This window comes from Diabrotica virgifera, chromosome 2 (assembly GCF_917563875.1).
Source record: "Diabrotica virgifera virgifera chromosome 2, PGI_DIABVI_V3a".
In the NCBI taxonomy this organism is placed as follows: Eukaryota; Metazoa; Arthropoda; class Insecta; order Coleoptera; family Chrysomelidae; genus Diabrotica; species Diabrotica virgifera.
In genome coordinates this window covers 236526705-236540217 of record NC_065444.1, presented here as the reverse complement: position 1 = coordinate 236540217, position 13513 = coordinate 236526705, and the positions used below count along the sequence as shown (strand labels likewise).

The following is a 13513-nucleotide window of genomic DNA, read 5'->3' as shown; positions in this document are numbered from 1 at the left end:
TATGACGTAGATATCTTAATAGTATATGACACATGACAGATGCTTGAAACAAATGACCGTGAATGAAAAGCCCTATTTATAGAAAAAGTCAGCAAATACAAAATAAGTGATTGATGTGATCGTTCATGGGTATTCTTTCATTTTTCCGACTGTACGTATACGAGAAGAATTTGCACCGGCAACACTGCAAATTCGAACAACCAAAACTCAAATAATACAAAAAAGAAGAGTAATTGACAGTTTTACTCAACCTATTTTATGGTGATTTTGTCATCTAAAACAATTCGTTTATTGTAAATTAGCTGAGAGTAGCAAAAAAGGGCATGAAATATGGTGGTTCATTATCGGCCGAACAAAAAAAGAGTGGAACGAATTTATTGAGATACATCCAATGTTAAAATACTGTATACAACAACGTTTACAAACTATCAGCTGAGATCTTATCTGACGTACACATCATATAATGACAATTGTTACTTTAATTCGTATACGAGCATCAAAATTCGAATGGTTTAAAGTTTAGACCCATTCGAGTCATCGTATACGAAAAAAGTTGTACACGAAGTATTCAAAAATACAAAAAAACTGGATTTCAAGCGAATTTATTCTAATTTCGTATATGAAATGTGCTCGGATGAATTCGAAAATACCACTCCTGAATACGGACACGGCTCCTAAAGAAGAAGAATAAAGTACGAATAAGTTTGTTGTCAGATAGTATCATCATCACTTTGAGAAGTTGCCACTTCCGTCTATTCCTAGCAACTTCCCTTAATCTTCTGACACTCTTTCTATCTTCTACGTGATCGTCCTCCACTTCTTCCGCTCTCTGGGTTTGAGAATGTCAATCTCTTCATGTACTTCTTATCTGACATTCTAGCAGTGTGTCCAGCTCATCTTGGCCTTCATTCAGATAGGAGGCAGATGAAAAATATTAAACAAGTGACCTATCTCACAAAGAAAAACAAAACAGTTATTGCTAAAACGATATTAATTGAAAAAATAACAAAATCTATAAAATGAGCCTGTGGAAGTTAGTATTTTGTAGCTTTCTTTTGCTCACTTTCATCCGTGAATAAATGGTTACGACAGTTGTTGCTGGAGTTACAGATGAAATGTCAGGAAGAATTAATCGCATCTGCGAGCGAGGTAATGTATCTTTCACTCATAACTTTCCCCATGCGTCACGATTCATTTCGTGAATTCAATAATCAAATATACACAAACAACAGTGCAGGACTTATTATGGGTAATCCTCTAAGCCCATTGCTATCAGATATATTTATGAACCTGCTCGAAACAACAATTTCTAAACATCCTGTATTTAAACAGTTCTTATATTGGTGGAGATACGTGGATGATATACTAGTATGCTTTACAGGAACTAACAGGCAACTTGGCCAATTTCTATCATACATTAATTCACTTCATAGTAATATTGAGTTTACAATAGAAACAGAACAGAATAAGTCCATAAACTTTCTAGATGTAACAATTACCAGACTACACAACAAACATGAGTTCTCCGTATATCATAAACCTACTAACCTACCCATACTGATACAACTATACACAATTATTCATCATCCCATCCTACACAACACAAATTAGCAGCCTACCATAGCATGATACATAGACTGACAGAAATTCCCATGTCAAAAAATAACTTCGAAATAGAACTGAACATCGTTAAACAAATAGCAGTAAACAATGGATATAACGAACAAACAATTAATAAAATTGTAAACCAAAAACTCCATAAGAAAGCCCTGAAATTAGTCTATCCACCACCACAAAAAGAACCCAGTACCTTCTGCTATATCACAAATACTGGTAAGATAACAACTAAAATAGCCAGATACATAAAAAAGAAAGGAATAACACCAGCTTTCATAACTAACAACAACTTAAGCAAATATTTTAAGAACAATAAGCCGAAAGAGAAAACAACTACAAAGTGGTGTCTACAAACTAACACTTGTCTGTCCGAAAACTTACATCAGTCAAACTGGCGGAACCTTTGACAAACGGATGGCGGAACCTTTGACAAGCGGATAGCAGAACACAAAAGGGCTTTCAACAATAGAAAAACAGACACTTCTACATACGCACTTCACCTTCTAGATCATAATTATTCTTTTAATGAAGAGTTTCAAATTGTGCATATTCAAAATAAAGGCCTTAAGCTATCTTTATTAGAATGTATGGAAAATAAATTAAAAAATACAGATATAATTCTGAATGACCAACTCGAGACAAACAGCTCCCCACTCCTCAACATCTTCAGTTAAAGACTTCAAAATGGCAAACCCATAGTAAACTAAATTACTTGAGAAAGTACTCTGCCGAAACAGCTGTAGTCACATAGTTATAATACATTTTGTGGAAGTATAGAATACAAACGTTTTCAGTGTTTTATTGTTAGATATATTGTTACTATGGAACGCTTACATAAATTTTGAACATCTTTAACAACAAAATACTTGGATCACAGAATATATTCTGGTGTATTCTCTGCTCGGGATCTTCCATAAATAATAAACAATAAATAACTTTTTATTAATTTCAGTCTTAAATTAATTATTTATCAAATACACTATCAATATTATTTAATAAACAAATCAAAATATTCCTGAAGCCCTGTCAAATATCTAAAATTGTCAATCTCTTGTCAGCGCATTCTGTTCGACTGAGTGCGTTGTATGACAAAGGTAGCGAATGTTCGATTTGGAAAATATTACCACGGACATAGTGTCCATTTTTTTCGAATCCTGAAAAAACTAATAAATATTTTTGAAAAATTTAAACGCAAAATGAAAGACTAAATTATTACTGAGCGTCGAAAATCCCTTAGAATAAATAAAAAGTTTCTTTTGAATGAGATATTTAAAATTAAAAATCACACTAAATTTTCTCCTAGTTTTTCACCCCTGTAACTTATTAAAATAAACATTATATAAGTTTTCAGGGACTTTCGGCCCTCGGTAATAACGTAATCTTTCATTCTGCGTTTAAATTTTTCAAAAATACTCATTAGTTTTCTCAGGATTCGAAAAAATATGAATCCCATTTAAATAGCATTGGAGCCGAAAGTTTGCGCCTATCCCCTTAAGAAGATTTAATATTACCTATAGTTGAGAAATACAAAACTATCGAGTTAAGTGAATTACATAAAAAAACAATTCATATTTTTAATATCAAACCTTTGGGAAAACAGTGATACCAGTGCAAATTTTTCACAAAATGAGTTATCAACACTACGATATTAATAATACTTGTCTTTGTCTGGGAACCCAAAAGTCAGAATTGCTTTCCTTTATTTAACTGAAATATATTTAAATTTTATAAATATGCAACCAAATAAACAACAAATGCAAATAAACCAAACACGACAAAATGTGCTAATCTCACTGTCACTTAAAATCATACACGTCAAAATTCAAAGTAAACAAGACATCAGCGACATACTATGTTGTTTATCCATGTAAAACTTATTTAGTGCAGTCACTGAAGGTGGATATTAGCTATTACCTCCGATTTCGTTGAACCTCCATCGATTTGCATGAAAATTGGTGAGTGGTTAGAGGATATCTCAAGGGACAAAGGTGACATGGTGCGAACTTGCGCTTTTACCCTGGGGGTGGATTCCACCCCTTCTCGGGGGTGAAAATTGTTTTATTAAAAATAACCCCATAATTCGATAGAGGGACTAACTCTAAGCAAAATTTGTTATATTAAGTTATTGAAATAAACCAAAACTTTTTGAGTTATTAAGAATTAAAGATTTTAATTTTTCGTGAAAAAAATGCATGTTTTTAACCGATTTTTTATCTTCTTCTTCTTCAAATGCAAATCCACTAATGGATGTTGGCGATCACATTTTCCGATTTTTTATAAATAAAAGCGATTTTTTATAAATAACTCAAAAACTATAAGTTTTTGCAAAAAAGTTATTATTGCCAAAATTGAAGCTAATAAAAAATTAAATAAATTCTTTACCAAAAAAACATCTTAATGTTAACTAAAAGTGAGTTATAAGTATGTAATTGAATGTATATTTCTTTCGGTGACTACCCAAATCAAAGTATTCAAGCTTAAATAACGGGAAAATGATGCAATTTATAACATAAACTTATTAAACATTTGTCAAAGTATTTAAAAATATCTATCAAATGAGCCCCCCGAGCAAGTTGATAGATAGCATTAAGATTTATGCTCCACAAATTTTTCAAAAGTTATCTTAAAATTTTTTCCAAAAAATGTTATTGTTTTTTTTTTTTAATAACTCCGTTGTTAATTTTGAGATATCAGATTCACCTAAAAATAATTTGAAAGCTAAAACTAAGGGCTTTTAAACCACGTTGAAGTTAATCTTTTAAACCTCTTACTTTTTTAAAAATAAAAGGTTAAATGACTCCGGTTACATGGTCCTCGCAGCAAAATTTAAGTTTTAAACGTTTCTATCTCGGTTATTTTGTACCCTACAGAAATAGTAAAACAGGTAAAGTATTTGATACAGAAAAAACTAAAATTTGGTTATACTTGGTCCAATTAAGTCGGCATCATATGGGAAACTTTTTTATTCTTAGTTTTAGGAAAAAAAGGTATTCTTTATAAAAAGTTGTGCATGGTCTAAAACTTAAAATACAACCATCAGTTATCAATGTTTTTAAGCCGTATACGAGGTATGTCAAAAAATATGAATTTTACTCAAGAGTAAAGTAGCTTTATTTTTCACAATATTGAAAATTGTTATAAAAAAGTTGTTTGGAGTTAAGAGCTATATACTAATATGCAATTTCATCCTTCTAATTGAAAAAGATTGAATTTTTTAAATTATGGGTAACCAACATTAGTTTCAGTTATTTCAATTATGATAACTCTTTTATTATTAATTTTACGAAAAACACTTATTCTTTGTAAAAAGTTCTGCATGGTTAAAAACCTTAAATACAACCATCTAATATAAAATTTTATTAATTTTATACGAGGTACGTCAAAAAAGATGAATTTCCATCAAGAATAAAGTACCTTTACAGCTCAGAATATTTCAATAAGAAGGATGGAATTACATATTAGAACATGGTTTTTAGTTCTAAACAACTTTACATAAGCACAATTTTCAAAATTGTAAAAAATAACGGTATTTTATTTAAGCATTCTTGAGCAAATTCATATTTTTTTATATACCTCGTATAAAATTTACAAAATTTGATATAAGATGGTTGTATTTTAGGTGTTAGACCCTGCAGAACATTTTATAAAGAATAACTGTTTTTTATAAAATTAATAATAAAAAAGTTATCATAATTCAAATAAATAACTAAAAATAATGTTGGTTAGTAAAATTTCCAATTTTTTTTCTATTAGAAGGATGAAATTGCATATTAGAATATAGTTCTTAATTCCAAACAACTTTTTATTATAACAATTTTCAATATTGTGAAAAATAAAGCTACTTTACTCTTGAGTAAAATTCATATTTTTTTACATACCTCGTATACGGCTTAAAAAAAATTGATAACTGATTTATTTTAAGTTGTATTTTAAGTTTTAGACCAGCCACAACTTTTTATAAAGAATAACTTTTTTCCATAAAACTAAGAATAAATAAGTTTCCCATATGATGCCGACTTAATTGGACACACGCTGTATATCAGTTTTTTCTTATATTGAGTATTTTTGGAGTTATTATTAAAAGAAAATGAAAATTACGATAATTTGAAAACTTCTGTTTTTTAAAATTATATCTTTTTTTAAAAAATATGCGTTCTAAACCGGTGGAAATTGGTGAAATCATTAATTATGCTAATATAAAGAAATTCTTGTAAGGATTTCTATAAATTTTAATATTTGTGGAAATGGCGTATTATGTATTTTTCATTTTTTCCAAAAAAATTCGAAAGGGTTCTCTTAGTTTCATCATAACTTGCTTAATTTTGATGCTATTAACTTCTTCTGGAGCTCATTTGATAGGTATTCCGAAGTACTTTGACAAGTGCTTAGTAGGAATATTTTATAAAATGCATCGTTTTCCCGTTATTTAAGCTTAAATACTTAGATGGGCGTACTCGTCGAAAAAAATACACCTTCAATTACCCATAACTTACTTTGAATTAACATGAGTGTAGTTCTTTAAATGAGGAGTGTATTCAATTTTTTATTATCTTTAATTTTGGTAATAATAACTTTTTTGTAAAAGCTTATAGTTTTTGAGTTATACGTGAATAACTGCTTTGAAACATGTATTATTTTACGAAAAAATAAAATATTTGATCTTTAATAACTCAAAAACTATTGATTTATATTAATAACCTTATATAACAAATTTTTCTTAGAATTTGTACCTCTATCGATTTATGGTATTATTTTTAATGAAATAATTTTCATCCCCGAGAAGGGGTGGCATCCACCCCCAGGGTAAAAGCGCAAGTTGGCATCATGTCACCTTTGTTCTTTGAGGTATCCTCTAACTACTTATCAATTTTCATGAAAATCGATGGAGGTTCAACGAAATCGGAGGTGAAAACCTTCAGTGACTGCACTAATTGTGGTTTCTATGGACAAGAGCGGCTTAATTTTGCGATACTATTTCTGTGAGTTAAAAAGAGACCTAGTATAAAAAGTAATTCGTGATTAATTTCATGCATGGGAAAACTTAAAGTGGAAGAACTATAGCGGCCTTGTCCATATAAAAAATCTTCCTGCTTGTCCCATTTGAAAGCAAAGTATGTATTCACTACCACTACCATATTAAATCATATGTTCAGTTATTTGCGTTCCTTTGCTGCATGTGCTTAATAACTTCTTTATTGTACCGTTGCACATTTTATTTTGCAGACATTCTAAAAAATACTCCAAAGACAAATCCCGATCATTCTGCATTAGAACAAGCGTTAGCAGCTTTGAGGGAGGTGATGACTCACATAAATGAAGACAAAAGAAAAGCTGAAGGCCAAGTTACTTTATTTAATATTTTTAACGATATAGATAATTGTCCGGTAAGTGAAAATGATAGAAAGTCAATCAAAAACAAAGAGATTTAGTAGTCGACAGGTAAGAAGAACCAACGCTGAGAGCTTTAATATTTTTGAATAATAGCCCAATAAATGACCGTTTTGGAGTGTAATTTCCAGGGGCAACTCCGGATTGCATGAAAATTTGGATTTAGGTTCTACTTACCCTCCACTTCAAAGTTGAATTTGTGCCGTTGGTTGCTTTTACTTGGGGGGCGACATTTACCCCCTCTCGGGGGGGGTGAAAATCGCGTGTTTAAAATAAGGCCGGAAATGGATAAATTGACTTATTTTAAGCACCTTTTGTTCTATAAAGTTTTTTACGTACGTCAATACTTTTCGAGTTATTCGCGATTTAAAATGTTGATTTTTCGACAAAAAAACTACGTTTTCAGACCGTTTTTCCCAAATAACTCAAAAAGTAAATATTTTATCGAAAAAAATATATTTAGTAAAAGTGTAGCCTATAAAAAAACGAAAAAAAATGGTGTACCAGTAAAGTCTACAAATTGAGTAGAAGCAAAGTTGTAGCTCATGAAAAATACGTTCTTATTCGTCTAATTCCAAATCGAATAATTCAACGCGAAATCACCGAAGAAAGAAGCGTTTTTCGGGAAAACCTTATTAACATTTTAAAGTATCGAAAAAAATCTTATTACCTGTTTTTTAAAAAAGTTTACAGCACCAAAAATAAACGAGTTACACTGAAAAAAAAAGTTGGCCCCTTTTTTTGGTAAAATAAATCGTGAAAACCTCCCTCTATTTAGCACCCTAAATGAAATTAATCGTTTGGCTTTACCATCTATTTTAACTGTATGTGTATTGTTTATATGATCTGTAAGTTTGATTGGTTTGAAGTGCTTATTTTTGAAAACATTTGGTTTTACAGTAAAAAAATTTCTAAAAATTTTTGAAAAATTTCATTTTTTCAAAATAACTTAAAAAGTATTAGTGATAAGAAAAATCTTAAAGAGTAAAAAAATGTAGGTTTTGCTATTATAAATATGCTAGTTTCATTTTGTTTCTCCGTAAGACAAAAATTGGTTAAGATATGGCTGTTCAAAATTTGCATACACTCGTGATTAGTGACCCATTCAAGCTTTCTCAATTATAACCCTTTCAAAAATAAACACTTTAAACCGGTGAGACTGACAGATTATATAAAAACTATAAAGGTAAGTAAATTGTTTGTAAAGCGGTAGCGATTAATTTCATTTGGGGAGCTAAACACGGCGAGATTTTCATGATTTTTTACAAAAAAAAGAGGGCCAACTTTATTTTGAGCCTAACTCGCTTATTCTTAATGCTAAAACTTTTGTTAACAATTAAAACAAAGCTTTTTATAAACACTTTAAAAAAGTTTAAATGGGTTTTTCCTGAAAAGTGCTTAATTTTTCGGTGATTTCACCTTGAAATATTCGATTTTGAATTAGACGAATAAGAACGTATTTTTCATGAGCTACAACTTTGTTTTTATTTGATTGATAAACTTTACTGATTCACCATTTTTTTGGGATTTTTATAAGCTACACTTTTGCTAAGGATATTTTTTTCGATAAAATATGTACTTTTTGAGTTATTTGCGAAAAACCGTCTGAAAACGTAGTTTTTTGTCGGAAAATCAACATTTTCAATGGCAAATAACTCGAAAAGTATTGACTTGAGTAAAAAACTCTATAGAACAAAAGTTGCTTAAAATCAGTCAATTTATCTATTTCCGGTCTGATCTTGAACGTATGTTTTTTCACCCCCGAGAAGGGGTGACTGTCACCCCCCAAGTAAAAGCAACCAACGGCACAATTTCAACTTTGAAGTGGAGGGTAAGTAGAACCTAAATCCAAATTTTCATGTAATTCGGAGTTGCCCCTGAAAATTACACGGTATCGCCGAATTTCCCATTCATTTACATTTACTATAAGCCTAGAATCTTTTAATGCCTGATATTTAAGAGCCTCATGTGTTTGTTCTTTCATACTGCCGAAAACTACAAAATTTTGTATTTTCGTGAAAGATATTTTTCTTTTTGTCGCGAGAAATGAAGATGATAATCATTTAAACTACATTTCAACAACGCTAAAATAATGATTCTATTCCTTTTTAAAAAGTCCATTGAAATATAATTTCTCTCATACTGTTAAAACTGCTGTCATAAGATTAAACATTCGACAATATAGTAGACCCAATAAATAACCATGATCTAATCATTGGAGGAACTTTGTTCCCAATAAAACAATCAACAAAGTTTCATGGAAATTGTCAGACAACCACACTTTCAATCAAATCGACCACTTTGCAATAAGTGAGCAATGGAGAACATCTCTATTAGATGTCGGATCATCGAGAGGCGCAGATGCGGCCAGTGATCATTACCTAATCATGGCCGAAATTAGATTCAAGATAGCTAGGAATAGGAATGAACCGAACAGACCGATACGAAAAAGTTCAACGTTGAGAATCTAAAAAACAAGGAGACAAAAATACACTCACCGGCACGAAAAACGGGTACCACAAAAAATGGGTAATTTTTGATGTCTGGTATCTCCTAAACCTGTTGTCCGATTTAAATAATTGTTTTAATATGTTATAGCCTTATTCTTTAACAATATCGCTGTAATAATACTGTTGCTAGACAGGTAAATTTTCATTGTATGTCGGGTGTACCAATCAAACTGGGTTTTGTTCATAATTTTCACAACACCCTGAGGAATATTGTAGCCTTTATAAAATATTGAAATTAAAACTCAACTATAGCCCCAGGTTTTCTTAACATTCTGTTTTTTTTTATTCGTTCGCTTATGTTGGATAATAAAAAAGTTAGGGACTTTAACAACTAGCCATGTTCTTCATCAATACAGGGTGTTTCTAAATAAGTGCGACAAACTTTAAGGGAGAAATCTGCATGAAAAAATAATGACCCTTTGCTTGATAAACCTATGTCCGCAAATGCTTCGTTTCCGAAATACGGGATGTTGAATTTTTTCTTACAACCTGACGATTTATTTATTGCTCTAAAACCGGTTGAGATATGCAAATGAAATTTGGTAGGTTTTAAGTGGTAGATATTGAGCATTTTTTGACATACAATTAAGAATTTTATATTAAAAAAACCATGAAATTCTTTATAAAAGGTATATTTGTTAAAAACCCTATACAGGGCTCGATTGAAAACTAGTTCTGTTTGTTTTATGATGTAGCCCTGTATTGGGACCGTGCAAGTTCGGCAAAGCGACCTCTATTTCTACGCTCTGTACTTTTATTCGCACTTTTAATTATATTGGCCAATTATATTAGTCCTGGTTGCTGGATAATTGTCAAGACCATAGTCCAAAAAAATAATAAGAAGAAAAAAATAAGATGCAGGTTATGTTTAGCAAACGTAAACAATTGTATGTAGTAAATAAAATCCGTTATTAAAATGCAGTACTGCAAGCAAAATACAATTAATTAAATTTACCTTTATATAATAATTGCATATCATATCAATATTGTGGAGCAATATATAATTTTTCTGAGTCAATGACAGAAGGTATGAAATATACGTCAATTTGACAATTTCAATTGACAATATGAATTATTTAAGATAGTTGCAATATTTCTCCGCGACTCGCGCACGGTCGTTTCTCGTTTCCCTTTCCAAGTACTTGCACACCGCGAATAGGAATTTTAACAAATATACCTTTTATAAAGGATTTCATGGTTTTTTGTAATAAATGCTATACAGCCAACTACATGAAATTTTTTTCGTCGTGGAAATTTTATAATTACCATTGACGTGCATACGGGTCATATTACCCGCATGCACGCCAATGGTGAATATAAAATTTTTAATTATATGTCAAAAAACGCTCAATAACTACCTCTTAACCTACCAAATTTAATTTGCATATCTCAACCGGTTTTAGAGCAATAAATAAATCGTCAGTTTGTAAGAAAAAATTCAACATCCCGTGTCTCGGAAACAAGCATTTACGGACATAGGTTTATTAAGCGAACGGTGATGATTTTTTCATGTAGAATTACCCCTTAAAGTTTGTCTCACTTATTTAGAAACACCCTGTGTTGATAAAGAACATGGCTAGTTGTTAAAGTCCCTAACTTTTTTATTATCCAACATAAACTAATGAATAAAAAAACAGAATGTTAAGAAAACCTGGGGCTATAGTTTGGTTTTAATTTCAATATTTTATAAAGGCTAGAATTTTCCACAGGGTGTTGTGAAAATTGAGAAAAAAACCCAGTTTGATTGGTACACCCGGTATACAATGAAAATTTACCTGTCTAGCAACAATATTATTACAGCGATATTGTTAAAGAATAAGGCTATAACATATTAAAATTACTTAAATCGGACAACAGATTTAGGAGATACGAGACATCAAAAATCACTCATTTTTGGGGTGCCCGTTTTTCGTGCCGGTCAGTGTATAATTCGCACGAAAACTGCGAGCCAAAATAGACGAAAGGCACAACAAAAATTGGGAAACGCTTAGTGGAAAACAAGTGAAAACATGTTGGACCTAAAGAAGTACGCAATCTAGAATTACTAAATTTAGATAGAGCTGTCAACAACCTTGGCAGCTCTATTACTTATAACGTTCTGTTACCTTCTGTACTTTCATTCCTTTCTACTATTATTCACTATGATGAAGGCTGTAGTACAAGGAATTTATTGCGGTAGCGAGGAGAATTTGAGAAGAAATTGGTCGGTCAATTTGTTACACCAGTGAAATTTTGAACCCAAATTAAGATCGGGTAATTTAACTAGACGAGGTGGTGGATACGGTGAAATCCTGCGCAGCATAACTCAATTTCCAACGGAAAAGTGCATAGAAAATGATTTGTAAGAAAATATTTAAATAGAAAGATACCGTCAATTTGATGTATGGTCTGATTGATCTTTGGGAATATTTTTAAAGAGGGCGTGACGGAACTGAAATTTACCCAACAACGACATATTTTCGGCACTTTCTTTGAGGAATTATTTTCTATATTTACAAAAACCACCTATAACTTAAGTAAAAATAGCGGAGCAAACGAGTAGACAATCTGTTGAGACCATTCAATGTCATTCCAGATAACGATTCACAAAAAATATATCTAAAGAATGATTCAAATTTTAGGATCAGTCTGAAATATAAATTTGTATTGTCAAGTAATAAATCTATATTATAAATTATGTATTTGTATGTTAGTGTAAATGAATTAAAATAAGTGTTAGAAGATTATATTTATAAATAATATAACAGTGCAATAAGTAATTATTATAAAAATAAATTATCAAAATAAAAATTAATTTTTAACTTAAGGGGAAAGGCGCAAAATGTTGCCTGTCAAAATTTTCAATGTGTTTTAAATGTATTCATTTTTCATGAATCCTGAGAAAACTAATAAGTATTTTTGAAAAATTTAAACGCAGAATAAAAGATTACGTTAATACCGAGGACCGAAAGTCCCTTAGAATAAATAAAAATTTTCTTTTGAATGAAATATTTGCAATTAAAAATCACACTAAATTTTCTCTTTTATTTTCACCCCTGTAACATATTAAAATAAACATTATAAAAATTTTCAGGGACTTTCGGCCCACAGTAATAATGTAATATTTCATTCTGCGTTTAAATTTTTCAAAAATATTTATTAGTTTTCTCAGGATTCGAAAAATATAAATACGTTTAAAACACATTGAAAATTTTGACAGGAAACATTTTGCGCCTTTCCCCAAATTAATTTCGATTGTGATTACTTGACTGTAGTTTTACCAACATATAGTCAGTATGAACTCACATCAGCATCTATATTATCGCTTAATTTATATAAACTAAAAGTCAAACAATTAGGAATGCACGTCATAGATCTAATGACATCATAACCCACCAGTACAAACTTGACGACAAACAAATTCAACAAATTTTTCCGTGTATATTAGTTTTTTCGCTATCGTCAAGTTTGGCAGGTAAGCGCTGTTGCCAAATAAAAAACATATATTTATTTACCACAGCAACTACCGGCTACACTGTTTCTCTTTGTCTTTAAGAGTGTGAAACAAAGATACTGTAATATCTTATACAGTGCTAGTCAAAGTCCAACCCCCCCCCCCGTATCTTTTGAACGGTTATAATTTTTTTTTTTTGGTTTATTGGCTTTGGGAGGAACCCGTTTTGCCACGAAAATTTATAACATTTAAAAGACTATACATATAACTGAACACAATTTGGTACAAATACAATTTTTACAAATCTGTACATATAAATACAGTAACTGAATACAATTATTTGGTACAAATACAGTTTTTACAAATCTATACATATATATTTAATACCTAATTGAATAAAATTTGGATTGGTTGATACAGACCTAAAAGTTGAGGAAATTATAAGCGTCTCCTCGTACGACCTAAAAAGTTACAAAAAATAGCTCTTACTTCGGGATTATGGATGCACTCCAGCATAATGGAAAGATAATTTTGAGGAAACGGGATTTTTAGTTTCGTTAGTTCC

General features: G+C 30.7%; 1 protein-coding gene across 3 annotated transcripts in view; it reads left to right on the top strand.

The window, feature by feature from the left end:
* The window catches only part of LOC126880490 (protein ECT2), a 125074-nt gene that overhangs the window by 67470 nt on the left and 44091 nt on the right, over positions 1 to 13513 (top strand). For all 3 annotated transcript variants that reach the window (XM_050644367.1, XM_050644369.1, XM_050644368.1), the window contains one exon: positions 6841 to 7001. In XM_050644367.1, the coding sequence (XP_050500324.1) occupies positions 6841 to 7001 (161 nt within the window). The remainder of the gene's footprint in view (positions 1 to 6840; positions 7002 to 13513) is intronic.